This window comes from Periophthalmus magnuspinnatus, chromosome 14 (assembly GCF_009829125.3).
Source record: "Periophthalmus magnuspinnatus isolate fPerMag1 chromosome 14, fPerMag1.2.pri, whole genome shotgun sequence".
Taxonomy (NCBI): Eukaryota; Metazoa; Chordata; class Actinopteri; order Gobiiformes; family Gobiidae; genus Periophthalmus; species Periophthalmus magnuspinnatus.
The window spans coordinates 9180370-9198572 of record NC_047139.1 but is presented as its reverse complement, the minus strand read 5'-3'; the positions used below and the strand labels follow the sequence as shown (position 1 = coordinate 9198572).

General features: G+C 39.9%; 1 protein-coding gene across 2 annotated transcripts; it reads right to left on the bottom strand.

Moving 5' to 3' along the window:
- Nucleotides 1–83: 83 nt before the first annotated feature.
- Nucleotides 84–17914, bottom strand: mntb (MAX network transcriptional repressor b). Of its 2 annotated transcripts, none has more exons than XM_033978662.2 (6): nt 17586–17914; nt 13028–13556; nt 12874–12915; nt 11786–11897; nt 5068–5260; nt 84–4383 (listed from the first exon to the last, which is right to left on the bottom strand). In XM_033978662.2, exons 1-6 carry the CDS (start codon nt 17656–17658, stop codon nt 3566–3568), a joined length of 1767 nt encoding a protein of 588 aa, XP_033834553.1. In that variant the 5' UTR covers nt 17659–17914; the 3' UTR covers nt 84–3565. The 2 variants fall into 2 exon arrangements, with proteins under 2 accessions (XP_033834553.1, XP_033834552.1); XM_033978661.2 differs by having other exon boundaries at nt 12998–13556; nt 17586–17906.
- Between the last annotated feature and the right edge of the window lie 289 nt (nt 17915–18203).

Sequence of the window (18203 nt, the reverse complement as noted above, 5' to 3'; positions counted from 1 at the left end):
ATAATCTTGTGTTGTGCTTTGAATGATCTTTTCTCATCTTTTGTATATACAGAAATAAAACGAGGATGCAGTTGTGTTGTAAATGTAATAAGAATCTTTATTAATCCATAAGCATAATTCTTCATTAATATCTGTATTCATTATCATGTCATCTTAAACAGTGGACAGTTCGATCTAAAAGGCAGCCCAAAGTGTACAGGCGATATATAACTTAAACTTTCTCCATAGGGAAAACACGTTATATTCATATATAATATCAATGTTGCATGAGGTCCTAGATCCTGCCCACGTTGTACAGTTTTATACATGGTCCCGAAAAGAAACGTACAAACAAAACTCAAACTAAACAGCCTTCTACATGCAAAACATATTAAAAGTAACAAGCATTTTTGTTTTTACCTTTAGATACATACACTCATATGCCAAAACGTGCATACGATCACAAATGTACAAAATTTCCATACATACAAATTTTACAAAACGCAATTTGAATATTGGTGTCATCAAGAGCTTTTTTTTTTGCTTTTTTTTGCTTTTTTTCATCATTTCTACCCAGTCAAACTCACAAAAGCAACAACTCAAAGGGGCAGCGCGTAACTTTTTGTGGAAGGGTTCACCACCTACTTGTCTTAATGGAAATGTTATTGTTATGACTGTAATGTTGCACAGTATGGCATTAATCTGTTTTTCAAGGTTTTCTTTAGCAGTTCAAGTACTTGCAATTGAGTCAAGTAAGAGAAAAGTTTATATCCGTCCTGTGGAACATTCTAGTTAAGGCAATTACATGTCCAGTGAGACGAACAGATGCAGACTCTCAACCAGAAAAGTTACACTGTGCATTAAAAAAAACATTTACAAACATTTTCAACAGTAATCTCCGGCTCTTTCATTTTGCACATTTAGAGAGCGTGTTTTGCCAGAAGCTTGTTGTCACAGTGTTGAGGAAATCTGAGTTTTAGTTGTAGGCACACACGATAGGCTCATACCAGTATCACCTTTGTATAAAAAATAATCTACTTGCTACACTTTCTCTCTTTTTCACACACTCATCATGCACAAAGGGGCAAAACTAACCCAAAAGTACAGCCATGCTACGCTACAGTAGGATTAATATACTACATAATATAAAGCATATAGGATACAGTTACATATAGGTACATAACATACAGGGGAGCAGAATAACATTACATACAAATGATAGAAGTAAATAACTTGGGCTCAATAGACAGTGATGTAAACTTGACAATCACACCAACAAAGAATAAATGGGATCACAACACATTTTCCAATCTAAAATATATTTTTAATAATACATTTTACTTGGGAGCAAAAATGGTGGAAAAACTACAATCTCAAATTCAAATACCCGTCTAGTTTGGGAATTTTTTATATATTTTTGTTTGTTCCAGATAGTCGCAAATGTTGGCATAAATATGTTACACAGTTGGTTCAGAGTAGCTGCTGAATTCATATCTCAATCATTTATTTTTGTTCCATAAAAACTACAAAGGAACAGCAAGAATGTTTAAGAAGTATCTATAAGATTGTAGACAATTTAGTAGAATCATTTATATCAATTTACACCAAACAAAGTAGTGTCCATTTTCCTTAGAGTTGACTTCATTGAATAATCAAATCAACCTCTATTTGAAAGTCTGTTTTTGCCAGGACTATAATTGGAATAGAGATACTGTCCAGACGTCACTGAGCCAGTAAAAGCATGACACCAGAGTGAAGCAGCAGGGGGCGCAGTTGCATCAACATTAACAGGGTAAATGAGACAGGTTTAGTGTGGTAACTTGACCCAAACAATGACTAAAGGAAACCTGTCACTGAATGTTTAAAGAGCAGTTTTCAGTGGTACCACATCAATAAACATAATTACACCATTTTAAAAATAGCATTAAGTCTATGAGAAATCTGTTTTTTTAATAAAGTTTTGAGTATGCCTGTGGTTGGATGTCATTCCGTTTCTAGGTAACCAAGCACATAATGGGGGTTTGTTTGCGCTTTTCAAATAGACGTGAAACAATTAGGTCCAATTTTTGTTCTTGTCTGGTCTTGTCCTTAAGTTACTTATGCGCAATGATCTTTTTAGGAAAACAGTAAGTCCTGTTGTCATGATACTAATATTTCAAACTCAAACTCTTATATTTTCTTTAATGGGCTATTCTACATGGTCTTGCACAAGTTATGATCAAAATTATTTCAAAACCATTCAAGCTTCATTATCAATAAAGGTTTTTTTTTTTTAGAAACACATACCCCTACACAGTCAGCTTTGAATATTGTAACCCATACACTACAGTCTGTGTAATCCTTCAGTCGTCCAGGTCTGATCCACAGCAAAAGACGAAGTTTAAATCCGTCTACAACCATTTGTCCATTTGACAGATTTAAACTTCGTCAAACACTGCAGTCATTTGCTTTCGGTTAAATAACAGAACAAAGTCCATGTTTCACAAAAGGTAACTTCCCTGTAACACCTTGTACATCATGCGTTAAGTAAACAGAACGCAGCTTGTCTAATGTCCAAAATGCAGTGGCTTCAACAATGTTTGTAAAGTTGTGTCGATTATATAGATATTAAGTTTATGATTTTCCTAGATCCAGATAAATGGGCTTGTCATTTTCCCTAACAGTATATTTATTACTTGTTTTGGTGGTGGTTTGGGGTTTTTTGGGTTTTTTTTCAGGGTTTTTCAGGGTTTTGGTTTAAGTATTATGAGGTTAACAATAAAGGCTTCTGTCCTGGGGGAGAAAATCAACATTTTTTTAGCAGTTTTCATATACCAGCACCACTGAGAATACTTGACAAGTCACGATTTCAATATAACATGGACATTTTGTTTTCCCTTGTTATTAGTCAATTTGTTGTTGTGGAACCACTGACCCGATTCACTGCTCATTGAAACATTTGTGTGATTATTTTGCGAAAAAAAAAAGTGTCCCATGAATATTACCATTTCATTGCCTTGCCTTTAGCGAGTGGAGGAGTTCGGGTACATACTTGATGCCTGAGTGAAAAAGGAGCTTATAGTGTTAGTGCTTTAGGAAAGAAAACAAAAAAGCAATAAAAATAAAACATAAAAGTGCATCTAAAAATTATCTGTGGAAAATGTGGTTCATTATCTCAATTCAAAGTCTAAATAATACATATGATTTCGTAAAATAAAATACCCGGTGAATTGTAATGATAATGATCATTTAGCATAGTTGGGTTACATATTGTACTATATAATCTTTCAAGTTAAGAAATAAATGCTTGGATTATTTGCATTTAGTTAAGACAAAGGAGACAGGAAGGGCATCTGTAGTTCTACCTGTGTCATTATGAATTACTACGCACACTGAATATGTGCCGTTTCTCAACTCAAACTACAGAACTGTCCCATAATAGTGTAATTTTTAGATGCACCTGTATATTTTCATACACAATGGCTTGAGGTTTTTTGCCACTGTTGAAATATAATTAAATATTTGCTGTTTGTCCCATTAGTTGATAAAGGTATTTCACTCATGTCTCTGTGGAGTGTGAAAAACGCCATGTTAGATTTCTGTTCATTTAGGCAAGTTTGAGAGTGCTGACGGGAAAGGTGGGCACAGTAACCATAGTGACCGGGTTCAGAACAGTTGTTTGTCCCACTAGCTGAGGGTGCGGTGCCAAAACTGCCGTGGGCTTTCCTAAAGACTGGTTCCCCTGGCTAACCACTGTACCGCCGTTTACCTGAGCACTAGCGTTAGCCTGGGGATTAGCCTGGACGTGGGGCAAGGTGTGGTGAGTGAACGTATGGGTGATGTGTCCCACCATCGCCCCCTGGGACACGCCCACTCCCGGCGGGTACAGAGTCGGGAGATGGGACTGGAGCTGGGCTCCTATGTGAGCCACGGGGTGCACTGTGATGTGTCCGATTTGCTGCGCCGTGATTGGCTGGTGGGTGGCTGGAGCAGCAGTGATTGCTTGAGGGGTAACGGCGGGGGTGGGGCCTGGCGATGGCGCGATGTGAGTTAGGTGTTTGTGATTGGTCGGCAGGGCGTGGTTGACGGCCTGGATGACGGACGCGTGGGAGACAGCTGCGTGGGCGATGACGGTGGGTTGGACCTGCACGGCGGAGTTTTGGATGGGGTGAGCTGCAGTGACCACAGGTGCGGAGGGGGCAGGAGCCGGAGCAATGGGTTGCGGGGTGGGGGCAGAGGAGACCGTGGGGGTGGTCAGGACCCCGGACAGAGGCAGAGCGGCGTGTTGGATGGACAGGTGAGGGGCGAGCAGCGGCTGGGCCTGGAGTATCTGAGGTGGAGCTGGTTTGATGAGAGGCGCGGAGGTGGTGGGAGGAGGAGGCGGGACGTCGTCATCAATGTCCTGTTCAAAGTTCTCCTCTCCTTCTGAAAACATAAAAAAGCATAACTGTAGAGAAAATATGCCAGTTCTCCAAGTTACTGTTTTTCTTTTTTTAAATTCGCTCCCCAGAAAGTCATTCTGAATTGTTAGACATAGGAGAAAGGAAAAACAGAGTCATATTCAGACACTGGGAAACATGCTAACCCCACATAAAAAGGCTCCTCTTAAAAAGTGTCTAAGACTTTACCACGGAATGTGTTTTTTCCATTAAGAGATTCAACTAATCCTGGTTTATCCCTAATGTAGCCCCGGTTAAGTCTTGGTTTAGTGTTTTAGTGGTTTTGTGTTTTTTTAGGTTTTAGTGGTTTAGTGTTTTAATATTGATTTAGAATTGTTAGTTCTGATTTCAGACTGGTATGCACATTTGATTTATTTTTTTGTTTTTTTCTGGTTTAGAGAGGACAATTTTGATTTTGTTTCACATTTATTACAAAATTCTTTTAATAAAATAACTGTATATGTCACAATCAAATAAATCAAAAAGTTTATAATATTTGTCAATACAGTTGCTTTTCCATGTTCATTTAAATATGATCATGCACACACTAGAGAACTAGAACTAGAGAATCTAAAGATGCACAAAGCAAAGTTACATAATACCCCTTTTAACTAATGTGGTAACTTGTAAACCCATTCTCTTAAAATCTTTCCAGTTGTGTGTGTTTTACCTGAGGCAGTGGAGGTGGACGCTTGGTCGTCCTCCGGTTGGATGGTCTGACGCAGCACTCGGTCGATCTCCACCACATCCATGTTCTGGCTCAGCTCGTTCTTCAGCTCGGCCAAACGCTGCTGAGTCGCGATCTTCTCCCGCGCCAACCGCTCCATCTCGTGCTCATACTCCTTCTCTTTACGCTTCAGGGTCTGTAAAAAAGGATATAAAAAATAATAGTCAGTCTAAAAGGTGGTGTTCATGAGATTCAACAATTTGATGTTAATGTTAAAGTTAATGCCCCATCTATGGGTTTCAGTGGGATTAAAAAAATGTACTGTTGCCATAGCACTTAATAATTCAAAACAAGATATTCTGTCCTTTGAAGGGTGCTGAATTTTACACAATGGACAGTTTAGAATGATGCCAGAACAACACATCCTATAGAAGAAAATACAAAAATACCTGTGTTAACCAACTGATCACTAAAAATAATGCATTTTGCTGTTTCTCAATAGATAAAAATTACTACTACTCTATTTGAATTACATATTATTGTAAGATGGGTATAAATCGGCTGCTTCATTATGTAAAACTCATATTTTTTAAACTGATTTGAGCAAAAGAAAAAACACATGACTAAATTATGTAGTAATGTATTGGGCTACTGCCATAGCAAAAGCAGCACCACTACACTGGCCTTTCCCCCCCACCCCACTCCTCCACTCTGCACAATAGAGGTACACATAGAGTTGTCCACTTTTGGTTTCCGCAGCAGCTTTAATTCATGCAAATGTAAGCAGGTCTAAAAGGCTGTCGCTCCACCCCTTTCCTGAGAATACAGCTTGATTTTTTTAGGTCAGACTCGTGCGAAACGTTCACACAAGCACAGTTGATATCAGAGGATTACTAACCTCACAGTCACTTATGAATCAACATTTAACAACATGTTATTTCACTGCTCCACGTTGCCCTTGGAGTGATTGATTAACCAAACTTGTGACTATGGAAACCCGATATGTTAAGGCTCAAAGTGAGCTAGTGGCTGAGATTTGGGTCCTGTTTTTTCCACGTCTAGTGTTTATATAGTCCTAGAGTGGGCCTGGAATAGCCCTAGATTAGTCCTGGTTTAGTCCTGGTCTAGGCCTGGTTTAGTCCTAGTTTAGACCTGGTTTAGGCCTGGTGTTGATTTGAGTCAGCTTTAGTGCAGTTTTACAGCATTTTTCCTTACATGAATTAACTCTTAATGAATAATCAGCAATAATGCTTAATAAAGGGTTTGGTTTATTCTTGGCTTTTGACCTGCATTTGTACTAATTTATGTCCGTTTCAGAAATTCACAAAGTTCTTGCAGGTTCAAATACTTTTTCGCCTGGGCCAATACTGAGGTAATGTGAATTGGAGGAAGTTGGCCATCAGTTGCAGCACAGATTTCCCGACACCAACTCTGAGTGACCCAGTTTTAGTCCAGGTCAGGTGACGTACACACGACAGGATAAGAATATTAACGCAGATTATAAAGCGACACTGAGCGAAGAGGAAGGGGGGGTGAGGGCTAACAGGTCAGAAATTACTCCAGATGGGGGCAAAACCCTTGTTTAATTTACAGTCAAAATTGGCATAATGCATGTCTGGAAAATTGCTGAATTTGTTCATAAAGGGCATAAAAAGAAAAAGCTTTGCAAAACCAATGGTGAAAATGCAATGATGCAAAAAACTCAAAATATAAATGACATATAGTGAATATAAATATAACTTTTATGTTTTTGCTTGGCGCAAACATGATGTTCATAGACTTTTTTTTTTTAATAAACTGATTTTTTTAACCCCCACATTCTTGTCTCTGAAATAATAAGCGGTTAATATGTCTCTATTTAACTTAACTCGTGAAGTGCATTTGGCAGATTCATGTATTTCTCTTATTACTTGATTTGGTGGGATAGTACCCACTGTAAATATTTATCATATTTTTACATCAGTTTTGGAAAAAAGTAGAAAACTAAAAGTTGGAAAATACAGGAAGTAGAATTCCTCTACCTATGTCACCAACAGCCATCAGTTTCATCTAAAATGCAGAGACAATTCATGCAAAAGGCAGTCATATTTTCTGACAGCTTAAATATTGATTTTTATAAAATAAATGTTTTGTCATTTATTTTTATATGTCAAATCACATTTTGGCCCTTGTTAACATTACATCACCTCTACATATGTCATATCAACTGGGAAGTAAAATAATAAACCAAATTTCATAAACTAGAAAAAAACTAGGCAAGATTTTTTTGGAAAATCTAAAATATAATTATGTTAATTATGTTTTCAAGAAATCAGTAGCGTAAACCTCTCATGAGCATGTCAAGGTATTACATTTGTTGTATTCCAAAGTGTAGAGTGCTCAAAATGTCATTCTAACCTTTTTGTCAAGACAGGAATGTTTTGTATATTATTTAGATACAACTTAACTTGATAAGACTTTTTTATCAAGATGCCAAACTCCAAATTGAAAGCCAGAAAACAGGATCTATTGCTAAATTTGAGCATGTGGGGCACATGATCCTACTACCGGACACTCCCTTCACTGAGCAAAGCTGTTTACAGTCAGAGCTGCACGTGACGACTGCACACGCGAGGCCAGTCTCCTCAGCACAAAAACCTCACTGCCCTCTGAACCTGAACCAGTTCACAGCAAATACAAGCATCGCCACCAAAACACCAACATTCACACAGGTCACGCAGTCTTTTGCCTTTACTTACACAGTTTTGCTTGAGTAGCATAAGTTAATACATCATTTGAATAGGTCCTGTAATAAAGTAATAAACACTGTATTATGAAAGTACTGTATATGTAAACTTTTTAGTGCATATCTTTATGGTGTATCCTAGAGTTATTCAATCTAGATGATCTGGTTTTACAAGTCGCCTGGCCTTAAAATATCTACCGTAATCATTTGATCCAGTCCGTGCCCCCTCTGGAGCACAGAGGGTAATACGGGGACAGTGGCAGCAGGGCATGTTAGGGCTTCAACTGGTGCAAAAATAATGAAGCATCCATCTTCAATGTACAATTTCTTTTAGCACCTTTGTGTACATTGTTAAATAAGATTGACATTATTAAACATATTTTAACCATAAGTTACATCAACACTGGATATTTAAATATATCGTTGCCACACTTCACATGCCCCGCATCCCCTCATCACCAAGGAAACAGAGCCACCCATCACGTCACCCTGGTAACGGCATCCACGAGGATTCAGAGTATAAACCTATGGATCGCCCCAATTTGCTAAAAGAGTGGAAGTAATTAAATATATGGAGCGATGTGATTGGATGTGATGCAACCCCCTGTTCACTTACATTCTACACTTTTCCAACCTGCCAAATTCATTTATACATCCTTAATGGCCCCTCAAAAACACACATCTCTACAAGCCATAATTATCAGCGTCCCAATAGCAAAGCATTCAATGTGAATCCATTTTAAAAACAATATATTCAAAAAAATCCAAAAAACGCTGCACCATCAATACAGAAGAACGTGATGGAATAACCTGCTCATAAAATAAGAGGGATGACCTCTTTTGTTTGGGCACACACCGCTGCTGAACATGCAGAAATGTTCAGGGGTAATTGCTCATCTATTTGCTTAATTATATACAGGTACTGATGTGTTTAATAAAGCAGTTTACTGTATATATCGCTAACAGTTCAATCCTTCAAGCCGTCTTCTCTGGAGCTAGTAATTTAAAGCACCAACATGTGGCCAATGTCTGTATACAATGATTGTGTGTATGTTCATTTGTAATTACTTTAAACAATTTTGAGAGAAAATAAAGAAAGACACTTTTCTTGTAGGAACAAACTGGCTTCAACGAAAACCACCGCCACCTGCCTCCTGTTGCTATGGTAACGGGTGTCGGTGAGGACACATGACGAGACGTGAGCAGAGGAGAGAGAAAAATTGAGAGAAATAGAGCAACGGTGAAAGGAGAGAGAGGGAGAGATAGACAGAGGGGAAGAGAGAGAGAGAAGACAGAAAGAGAGAAGGGGGGTGGAGGGTGCAGGAAACCCATGAGTAAGTTTAAAAATAAGACAACTACGCTTGAAGAGACAGGAGAGTAACATGCTGTGAAATGTAATTAAATAATTTACATTTTTGTTTTGCTTTTTTCTTAGATTTTTCATTTATTTCTGTCTTTTTCATCAGAGCTTAGAAACTATTTTTTTCTTTTTTTAGTCTGGTGTCCCCTGACGTTGACCTGTCATTTATGGTCTCTGAACTAATAAATTGTTCACAGGATTTTAACAGGAACAGGTTGAATGTGAAATTCAGTAGGGGGTTAAATGACTACTTCCCATAACAAATGAGTAGTGTATATTGTTTTGTTTTGTTTTTTAATAAACTTGGAATGATGAGATCTAATGGAGACCAGTCCCGACAGTATCATACATTTATAATACTCTGCCTGGTTGTACAGCAAATAGATTTTTTGCTCAATAATTGTAACCCTTTGCATGGTCAACACCTACAAACTCATCATTGAAACACACAAAAATAAAGGTTTCAAATTAAATTAAGCAAATTTTATCTATATGGCCTATACACTGTCCCCATGCTATCACCACGGCAACACAATGTGTGCCTCCAACTCATGGGACGGCAGTCTGAACAAACTGTACTTCTCTCTCCCCTTAGTCTCCTCTATTTCTCCTCCTCACCCTCTACTGTCTCTCCTCTTTCTGTTCTTCCTCTCTAGCTCTCGCCATCGCTCCTCTCCTCTGCCCCATCTCAATTTCCGCCATGTCTCTTTCTCTCCTCTCCTCTTTCAGCCCTGCCTCTCTCCACTTCTGTTTCCCTCTCTCCCTCTTTCACCCTCCCCCGTCTGTCACGAATTAAAGGTGCAGAGCAGAGCGGTGACGATATCAGGCACAAACTGGCCATGTGCTCTGTTCGCACATGGCGCCAGGAGAGGGAGGGAGCGAGTCTCACTAAACAGCAGATGAAATAAGGTTGCAGAGCCACTACAGCCTACAATAAAAGCAACCAATTTAGACGCAATTTTACAAAAATGGAAAAGGCATCTGTAGGAAACATTTAAATGTATTAGTAGTTAGAGTAATCATATATAACTTCATGGTAAAAATGGTAAATGGTCATATTTTTATATAGCACTTTTCCACCTTCAAGGCCGTCAAAGCGCTTTACATCAAAGGAAGCGCGCACTCATTTACACACAGTCATACACCAGTCTAGGGCACAACAACAGTATTCATTTGTGGGAGCTAGAATCGCACCAGCGACCTGTGGGTCACTGGATCTGACCGCTCTACCAATGATGTTTATGTCAAGAGTGGGAGTCAAACCGCCAAACGTTTGATCACTGGACAAACACTCTACCAACTGAACTACTGTCGTAATTCATGTTTAATTTGTTATGGGTTGGTTATGGGTGAAGACGTGTGTGTAAGTGAATTGTGAATCTAAAATTGTATCCCCATCTGGGCTTTGGGTTGTCAAGTCATCTGCTTCCCACTGTGCAACATGCAGTTATTTGCATATTCCATTGACAAAGGTTTCACAACAGATGGTCTACCTGCTACATCCAATGTATTTACATAACTAATGGCATCAGCATGTGTAATTGATTTATCTGCTATTTTAATTATTTACTATAAAAGTGAATGATTTGTTAAATGTTAAATGTTCTGGTGAAGGATGTACTACTTGCTTTTCTCCATGGAAATGTTATAGCTTTGTCTGGATTGTTATTAAACGCATTTATTTAGGATTTATTCAACGACACATTTTTCTATTGCTCACAAATACTTGCATGCAGGTCCACTGATCTGACGTAGTTAAGTTTAATGTCATATTCTGAAACATTCTAGGCAAAGCAATATCATCTCCATGGGGTTAAGCAGTGGTTGGATGCACTACCAGGAAAGCTTATTGAGTTTATTGTGCACATTTCAACGGAGGCACAAAATCCAAAGTGGTAAACTTCAACAGGTAAAAGCCACTTCATCTTAATGGTAAATGACCCATGGCTATACCCCACCTCAAACTAATGTCACAGTCTCGAACTGGCAAATAATTTGATTGAACTGAAGCCTGGGTTTTATTTTAGGTCATAAAGACAATCAAATACAACACAGACGGCCTCTCAGTGCCATAACAGAACCATTCAATCTCATTTGAAAAAGTTCCCTCTGCACCATATTCCCCCAAGGTACATTCAAAAACTAGCAGTGAGTCTCATTTTAAACTACTTCTCACTCCCATCCTATAGCCTATTGTTTCTATAAAAGCTCAATCTATCATGAAAATTTACACACAAAAAAAACACTGTAGTGAGATTCAGATTGCAGCTTCATTTCGACAAAAAATCCACCCACTGGTATTTATGAAAACTAAGAACTTACACCTTTAGTATTTAGTTTTTAAGGCTGTAAAATAAATGCAGTATCATCCTAATGTTATATTGATTTTCCACACCTTGACTTCCCTTTTCCTTCCTACGCTGTGAGGCTTAAAAGCGCTATAGGTCTACGGTCTCTTTGTTGTCTTACACTTGACGTTTTTATCTGATCGCAAAAAGAGTCTAACCAGATAAAAATATTACAACAAGAAACCATTGCACATAATTACATTGAGAAACACTGTACAATATGGATCCTAAAATAATACCAGATTTGCAGAGACATAGTCTGAACAATTCTACAATGAAGAGTCTTACCTGAATGTAACGAAGGGCACTGCGGAGGACACTGAGATTGGACGTTTTCTTTTCGTCAACATTTGGGACATTCTTCTTCAGAGTCTCGAAACATTCCTTTAAATGTGCTCGCCTAAAGAGAGAGATGGACAGTTTCTATAAAACTGCACAACTACTATGTTGTTGTTGGTTATCATCTCCAAGGTAAGGATGGCAATGTTTCTGATTGTAAAACAGTAGCCTCAATGGACCATTTATCCAGTGATACAGAAAGTATTATCAAATATTTCAAAAAAGAATGAGGCCATTTAGATATTTATTTCCAGACCAACTAAGAATTAGATTTCAACTGGTATAATTGTGTTTTTCAATTTCAATATTAGCATTAGCATTTTTGCTTACTTTCTCTGCTTATAGTATTCCATTCAAGTTTAAAACTTCATATTAAAAGCTATATGTAAAAATGTGTGCTGTCAATCGAATAAAAGGATTTTCAGATTAATCACACTTTTGAGATGATACATCATGATTTATTGCATTACGTGCAGACTTTAATATAGCCTAATTATTTAAGCATAGCAAACAGCTCCAAGTGAAGAAAAAAATCTCAAGGAAATTTTGTAATTTCAAACCTAAACCTAATTAAACGGGCCATATGGTAGGTTTGTGTTCATTTAAGATGGTAAATGGTAATGGTAAATGGTTTTTCTATAGCGCTTTTCTACCTTCAAGGCACTCAAAGTGCTTTACAACAAGGAACCACTCACCCATTCACACACATTCACACACCAGTGTACGCAGACACGAGGGTGAGGTGGTTTAAGTGTCTTGCCCAACGACAGTATTCATCTGTGTGAGTTAGAATTGCACCGCCAACCTATGGATCAGTGGATCTGACCGCTCAACCAATGATGTTTATGTCGAGAGCAGGATTTGAACCTTCGGATCAGTGGACAGACACTCTACCAACTGAGCTACTGTCGCCCCATGATTACCATATCAATCTGGATACACATTGCATGAGGGAACTTTGTATAGTCCGTGTTACTATGTAATAATGTGAAAGCTCTAAATGCATAAAAAAATGAATGCATGGTTAAAAGACAAACCTGTTCTTCTCCAGCTTGTTGTGCACCTCTCTCGTTCCCGCTCTGCAAAAAAATGAGAAACATATAAACAAATATACTTAAACTTGAAATTCATTCAAGTCCCACAGACAGGACACAGACTGACCCTCCTGGCCTCCTCTTCCCTTGGACCAACCTCATATCTTCCATGGCCACGCCATTGGGCCGCTGCTGCTGTAGTGCAGGTTGCATCTGGTGCGCCACTAGGGGGTGCTGTGATGCTGGTCCATTCATAGAGGCTGCATAGGGGATCTGGACTTGGGGCTGCCCGGGCTTCCCACATGCAATTGGGGTCGGCTCCACCTTCACCTGTGTCGCGCAGAGAAGATGCCGATGGTTCTGCTGGGGCGGAGAGCAGGGCTTTTTAGCTGGCGGAGAAGAGGTGTTGAGGGGCGTGGCGGCTGCGGCGATTGGCGTGGTCAGGGGCAGAGGTGGGACGGAGGGGGTTGCTGTGACAACCGGTACCATGGGGATGACAGCAATGGGCACCTGCGGGGGCGCCAGCGATGGGGGTGCGGCCGAGGCAGGGGAGTGGTGCTGCCGCTTTTTGTCATCGCTCCAGGTGATGTGACTCGCTCTGATTGGCTGAGAGGAGGAGTTCACTAGGTCGATGCGAATCGCTTCTGCTTCCTTTTTGATGACCCCCTTGTCTTTGCGGTCATCATCTGCAAGAAATAAAAAAACAGACATGGGAAAACAGCTATAATTTTGTCATATGATCCATGGGTTTGCCAAAGTCCTCAAAATGGCATGAATACCACTTAGTGCATTACTTATTAAAACTCTCACTGCAGAAATAAACTGCTTTTGTTAATGCAGGTGTCCTGGGGCAGACTCATGTAAAATGGCTGCCAATCTGCCCTTGGCCTCTACAACCACTCCCAATTACATCAGCAACACTGGGTGAAATGTTCTACCAAAGTACAAAATTATAACATTGTAAAATAGTAGGGGAATGCTCCACTTATCTCCTGGTTAGTGGGCTATTGTGTAGGCAGAAAATAAATGAAACCGCCAGTGAAACCATCCTGTAGCTGAGCAGGAAACTGTGGTTGATATAAAAATCTAATGATTAACTCTGACAAGAGAAGAAGAGGGGTGAGGCTTATTAATGCAAGTAATTAGAGCTCATTATGTCTGACCCACAGAGAGATTCAGTCACACACACCAGACAACTGTATAGAACAGAGCCCAGCTATAACAATCACATCTTTGTTAACACACTTTTTTAGCAACATTATTTCAACATATTAAAAAGATAAGTATCAAAACAACAATATAACATACCAAAAATTACATAGTTCTAACACCAGGGATAGAACAATAAACAATAATATAGTTTATTGTAATGAAAAGGGTCGACAATAATCATACATGCAACTATTTTTATATAGTTGCCAACAAAGAAAATCACCATTTTAGCACCAGAATGTACAGAAAAAACCTACTTCTCCTTGATGATCTCTTCTAGATCACTGCTGTTTTCACTAATAACAAAGTACAATATTATAACAGTTGTTTAAATATGGAACCTGTTCATAAAATTAAAATAATTAATCATATCCTTAACATTTTAAACTGACAGCAACTTTAATAATTATCGTAATATAATCGTTAATCTCAATTATTTTTGATAATCGTAACACCAAATTTCAATATGTCTATCTATTTTTTTTCAACAGCAATCAATTTTTTTTTTTCACACAGCAACATTAATAATGTGATAACTATACAACCAGAATACATTTACAGTCATAAAAAATGATTACTTATTCATTTATTCATACTCTGTTGATGATGAGATGTCGCAGCCCACTTTGTCTGATTACATTTTTTCCATGTTTTGTTCCTGGTTTAATCACAGTTTAGTCCTGTAGACTTGATTTGATCTAGTCCTGGTCTAGTCCTAGTTTAGTTCTCAATTTTGTGAATGTGCAAGTGTGAATACACCCTTAATTCAGACTGACAACGAGCGGAAAGTACAAAGAGTACTTTTTGGCAGGAGAATGCAATAAAACCTACTAATGTAAACCATAGCATGCAAAATTATACTGCAGCCTCTGACACGTCTGAATATGATCATTAAAAATCTTTGTGGGAGTTTTTTATTTTGCAGTTAATAATAATTTGTCATGTTTATATCTTGCTTTAAATATAAGCAAAATATTCAATGCCATTTTAAACACTTTAAAGCAGCATGCAACAGTACAAAATCCTCAGTGAAACATACCAACAGACACAGATGATGTAATGGAGATTAGACAAAGGGGGGTTAACGTCTGACTGTCTGACTCTGATAGGACAAAAATCTGGGTCTAATGATTGGACTGCAGAGGTAAAAATGTACTGCACCCATGGGTGATATGACTGCACCTCCGGACCAACGGGAGAGGAGTCTGAGGAGCAGGTGGGCTCTGGCGAGTGGGCACCATGACAACAGATGAATAACAGTAACACGGAACAAGCCAAATAAGGAAGCTGCTATAAATGTACAAGATGTGGGCGTTATATTGTTTACAACACAACATTTAAATTATTATTTGAAGACATGCAAAATCAGAACATAAGCAGGGCTGAATAGAGCTGCATAGAGTTGAGGAAAAGAAACTTATAAAGTGCAAAAAAGGTATATTTCTTTTGTGTTTAATACTTGAACCTCAACATTTAAAAATGTACATTTAAGAACATTTTACCTATGATAGGTTTTCATTATGCAGAGAATAATAATAATAACAAAAATTGTCAATAATGCCCACTATAATTTCACAGTAGCACAAAAAGCACCAAAAATGGAAGAAGAGACTGTATGTTCCCACGCCAACCCTCACACGCATACACAAGCCTGGTCCGATAGCAGAGGATCCAAGGCATGTGGAAAGTCCTCGTTACCATGGAAACAGCGACATTACAGGCAGAAGATCCCAGGGATTCCTCAGAGCCGCTTTGACACACTGCAGTCCCCATACTGGTGCATTATACACACACACACACACACACACTCGCCACATGCCAGTGTTAGGTAACATCTGTGGTCTTTAGTGCTCGAATGACATCATTGCACCTACGTCCTCTTTGAACACTGTCCACACCCTCAGTGACAACAATAATTTAAGCTTTAATTCCACCATTCATAGTGACTTGATCAAAGTATAGCCAGACTGTCAGTGTTAGAGACAAAACCTATTTAAATCTGATATCAAAACTATTTTAAAGAATCTTATTGAAAATCATATTTTAAGAGAAGATTATCTAAATGACTGCCTGCATGCTTTAAGATAATGAATAGCACTGTTTGCTTTTATTACAAAATCAAACCAAGTTTGATCTATATAATTACTGAAGTCTGTGTGACTTTGACACAGTCTGGAACTGGACTCCAGCAACAAAATGTCAGCCTAGAGACTGTTACATGGCACATCTGAGCCTCCTGACCCAGTAGTGAGTCCAATTGGGTTTCCAGGCTCATACAGCGCACATCCATGCTCCAGATTGCCATCCTCACGCAACGTAAGTATTACATAACTCCAGCATTGAGAGGAGGGGGGGGCAGGCTGGCCTACTTACCCCCCTTTCTCTGAGCCTGGCCCGCCACCATCAGAGCGCTCAATGGGAGACGCAGGGAGGAGACTGCCCTGATCTTTGTGCATGTGTGGTGGGTGAAGCGTAGGGGAGGGGTGAGGCCGAGTGCACGTGGTGCTGTGGGCGGGCCATAGCACGCGGTATGCAGGGGGGAGGGGTAAAGTGTCTGACACGTCATCAAAGGGCACAAACACAAAAAACAGCCCCCTCTTCTGTGTTTCTCATCACATAGCGCAGATACCAATCATTATCATCTCTGGCACTGCATGGGCTTGACTTAATTATGAGACAGTCGGACATTTGATAAAGACTGTGTGTGCGCGCGCGCTCTACGGCTCGTGAAGCGTGCGCCATGTCCCGCCCCAGTGTGTGTCATAAGATATCTTTCTGAGCAATGTCAGGGCATTATGTAAAGAGCAGCCTCCGCTCGCCACCGCCCTGCCGAGAGTCGACGCGCAAAACTGGCCAAACCCAAACTAAAGGTTTTTAAGAAAGCGCAGAAATGTTACGAGCCTGTAAAAGCAATAGCCCAACACAGTTATTGCCTTTTTTGATAAATGTTCGGACTTCACACTAGTTACAATGGTTTAGGAATAAGTGGTTCAAACAGACTTTCATTTTCACATTACACCAGTATTAGGTAAGTTACATAAGACATAAGGAATTTTGAAACGCATAATCATACTCTCTGTGGCGCATCAAGTTGTTTTGAGATTTTCTATTTTTGCCCTTCTGAACGTGTCTTTATCTGCATTGATTGTGTCACACCGTCCCTGCACTACTTTGCGCCCCTGGGACCAGCGCTGCTGCACAACAAAGATAGTGCACATAAAAGGAGCAGAGGCTGACAGGAACTCCTCAGCCACACAAACACGCGCGCGGTGACTCACTGGAGTGGACCAATTGTCTTTACACACATCAAGAGCAACGTTTCGTTTCACACATAGGCAAGTGTATTTCTTTACAAATACCGGATAAACCCGACATTAAGCATCACATTAAACCGCTCGAACTTATCCAGGCGTGTGCCCGGGTCTGTTTGGCTCGTTCCGCGCGCACAGAGACAGAGACAGAGGAAACGGGGTGAAAATGGGGACACTGCAGGCTCCACTCACCACGTGTGGTCTGTTGTTGCTGGGCTTGCCATTCCAGGAACCTGGCCGCCTCCAAAAGTGTGTCGATGCTCATTGCGCGTAAATGCTCAGCGCGGCGACCCGGTGCCTGGGACAGAGGCGGAAAAAGAGCGAGGCTGGGAGGTGTCCGCGAGGAAGCGCCAATTAGTCCCTCGCGCCGGAACGTCTCGTGTCTTTGGGAAAAACACGAGTGATTTTGAAAAGAGCAGAACGGAAGGTAGATCCTTGCATACGTAAAAATAGGATTGCAACAAGATGGCGATGCGAGCACGGGAATACACACAACAAGGCGAGTCGTGTTCTCCTCAGGTCCGCCCCGTGCACTGCCGCTCCGCCCCGTTACTACGGTCTGCTCCAAAACACGGACACTACAACCGCCCCACGATCTGCATCGGACACGGGAAACAAGATGGTGGGTGGGTTTTAGTATTTGGACATGTAGCAGAGTCAGAGCAGTGACAGTCCCTAAAGCGCAGCAGTTTATTTGCTCCTGATGACTCAGCGAACAGAACAAGAGTTGATTGTCATGAGTCATGTTTTACAGGCTACGCCAAACAGTATAGATATTTTTTCCATGTCATCATGACGTGTACATCCCTG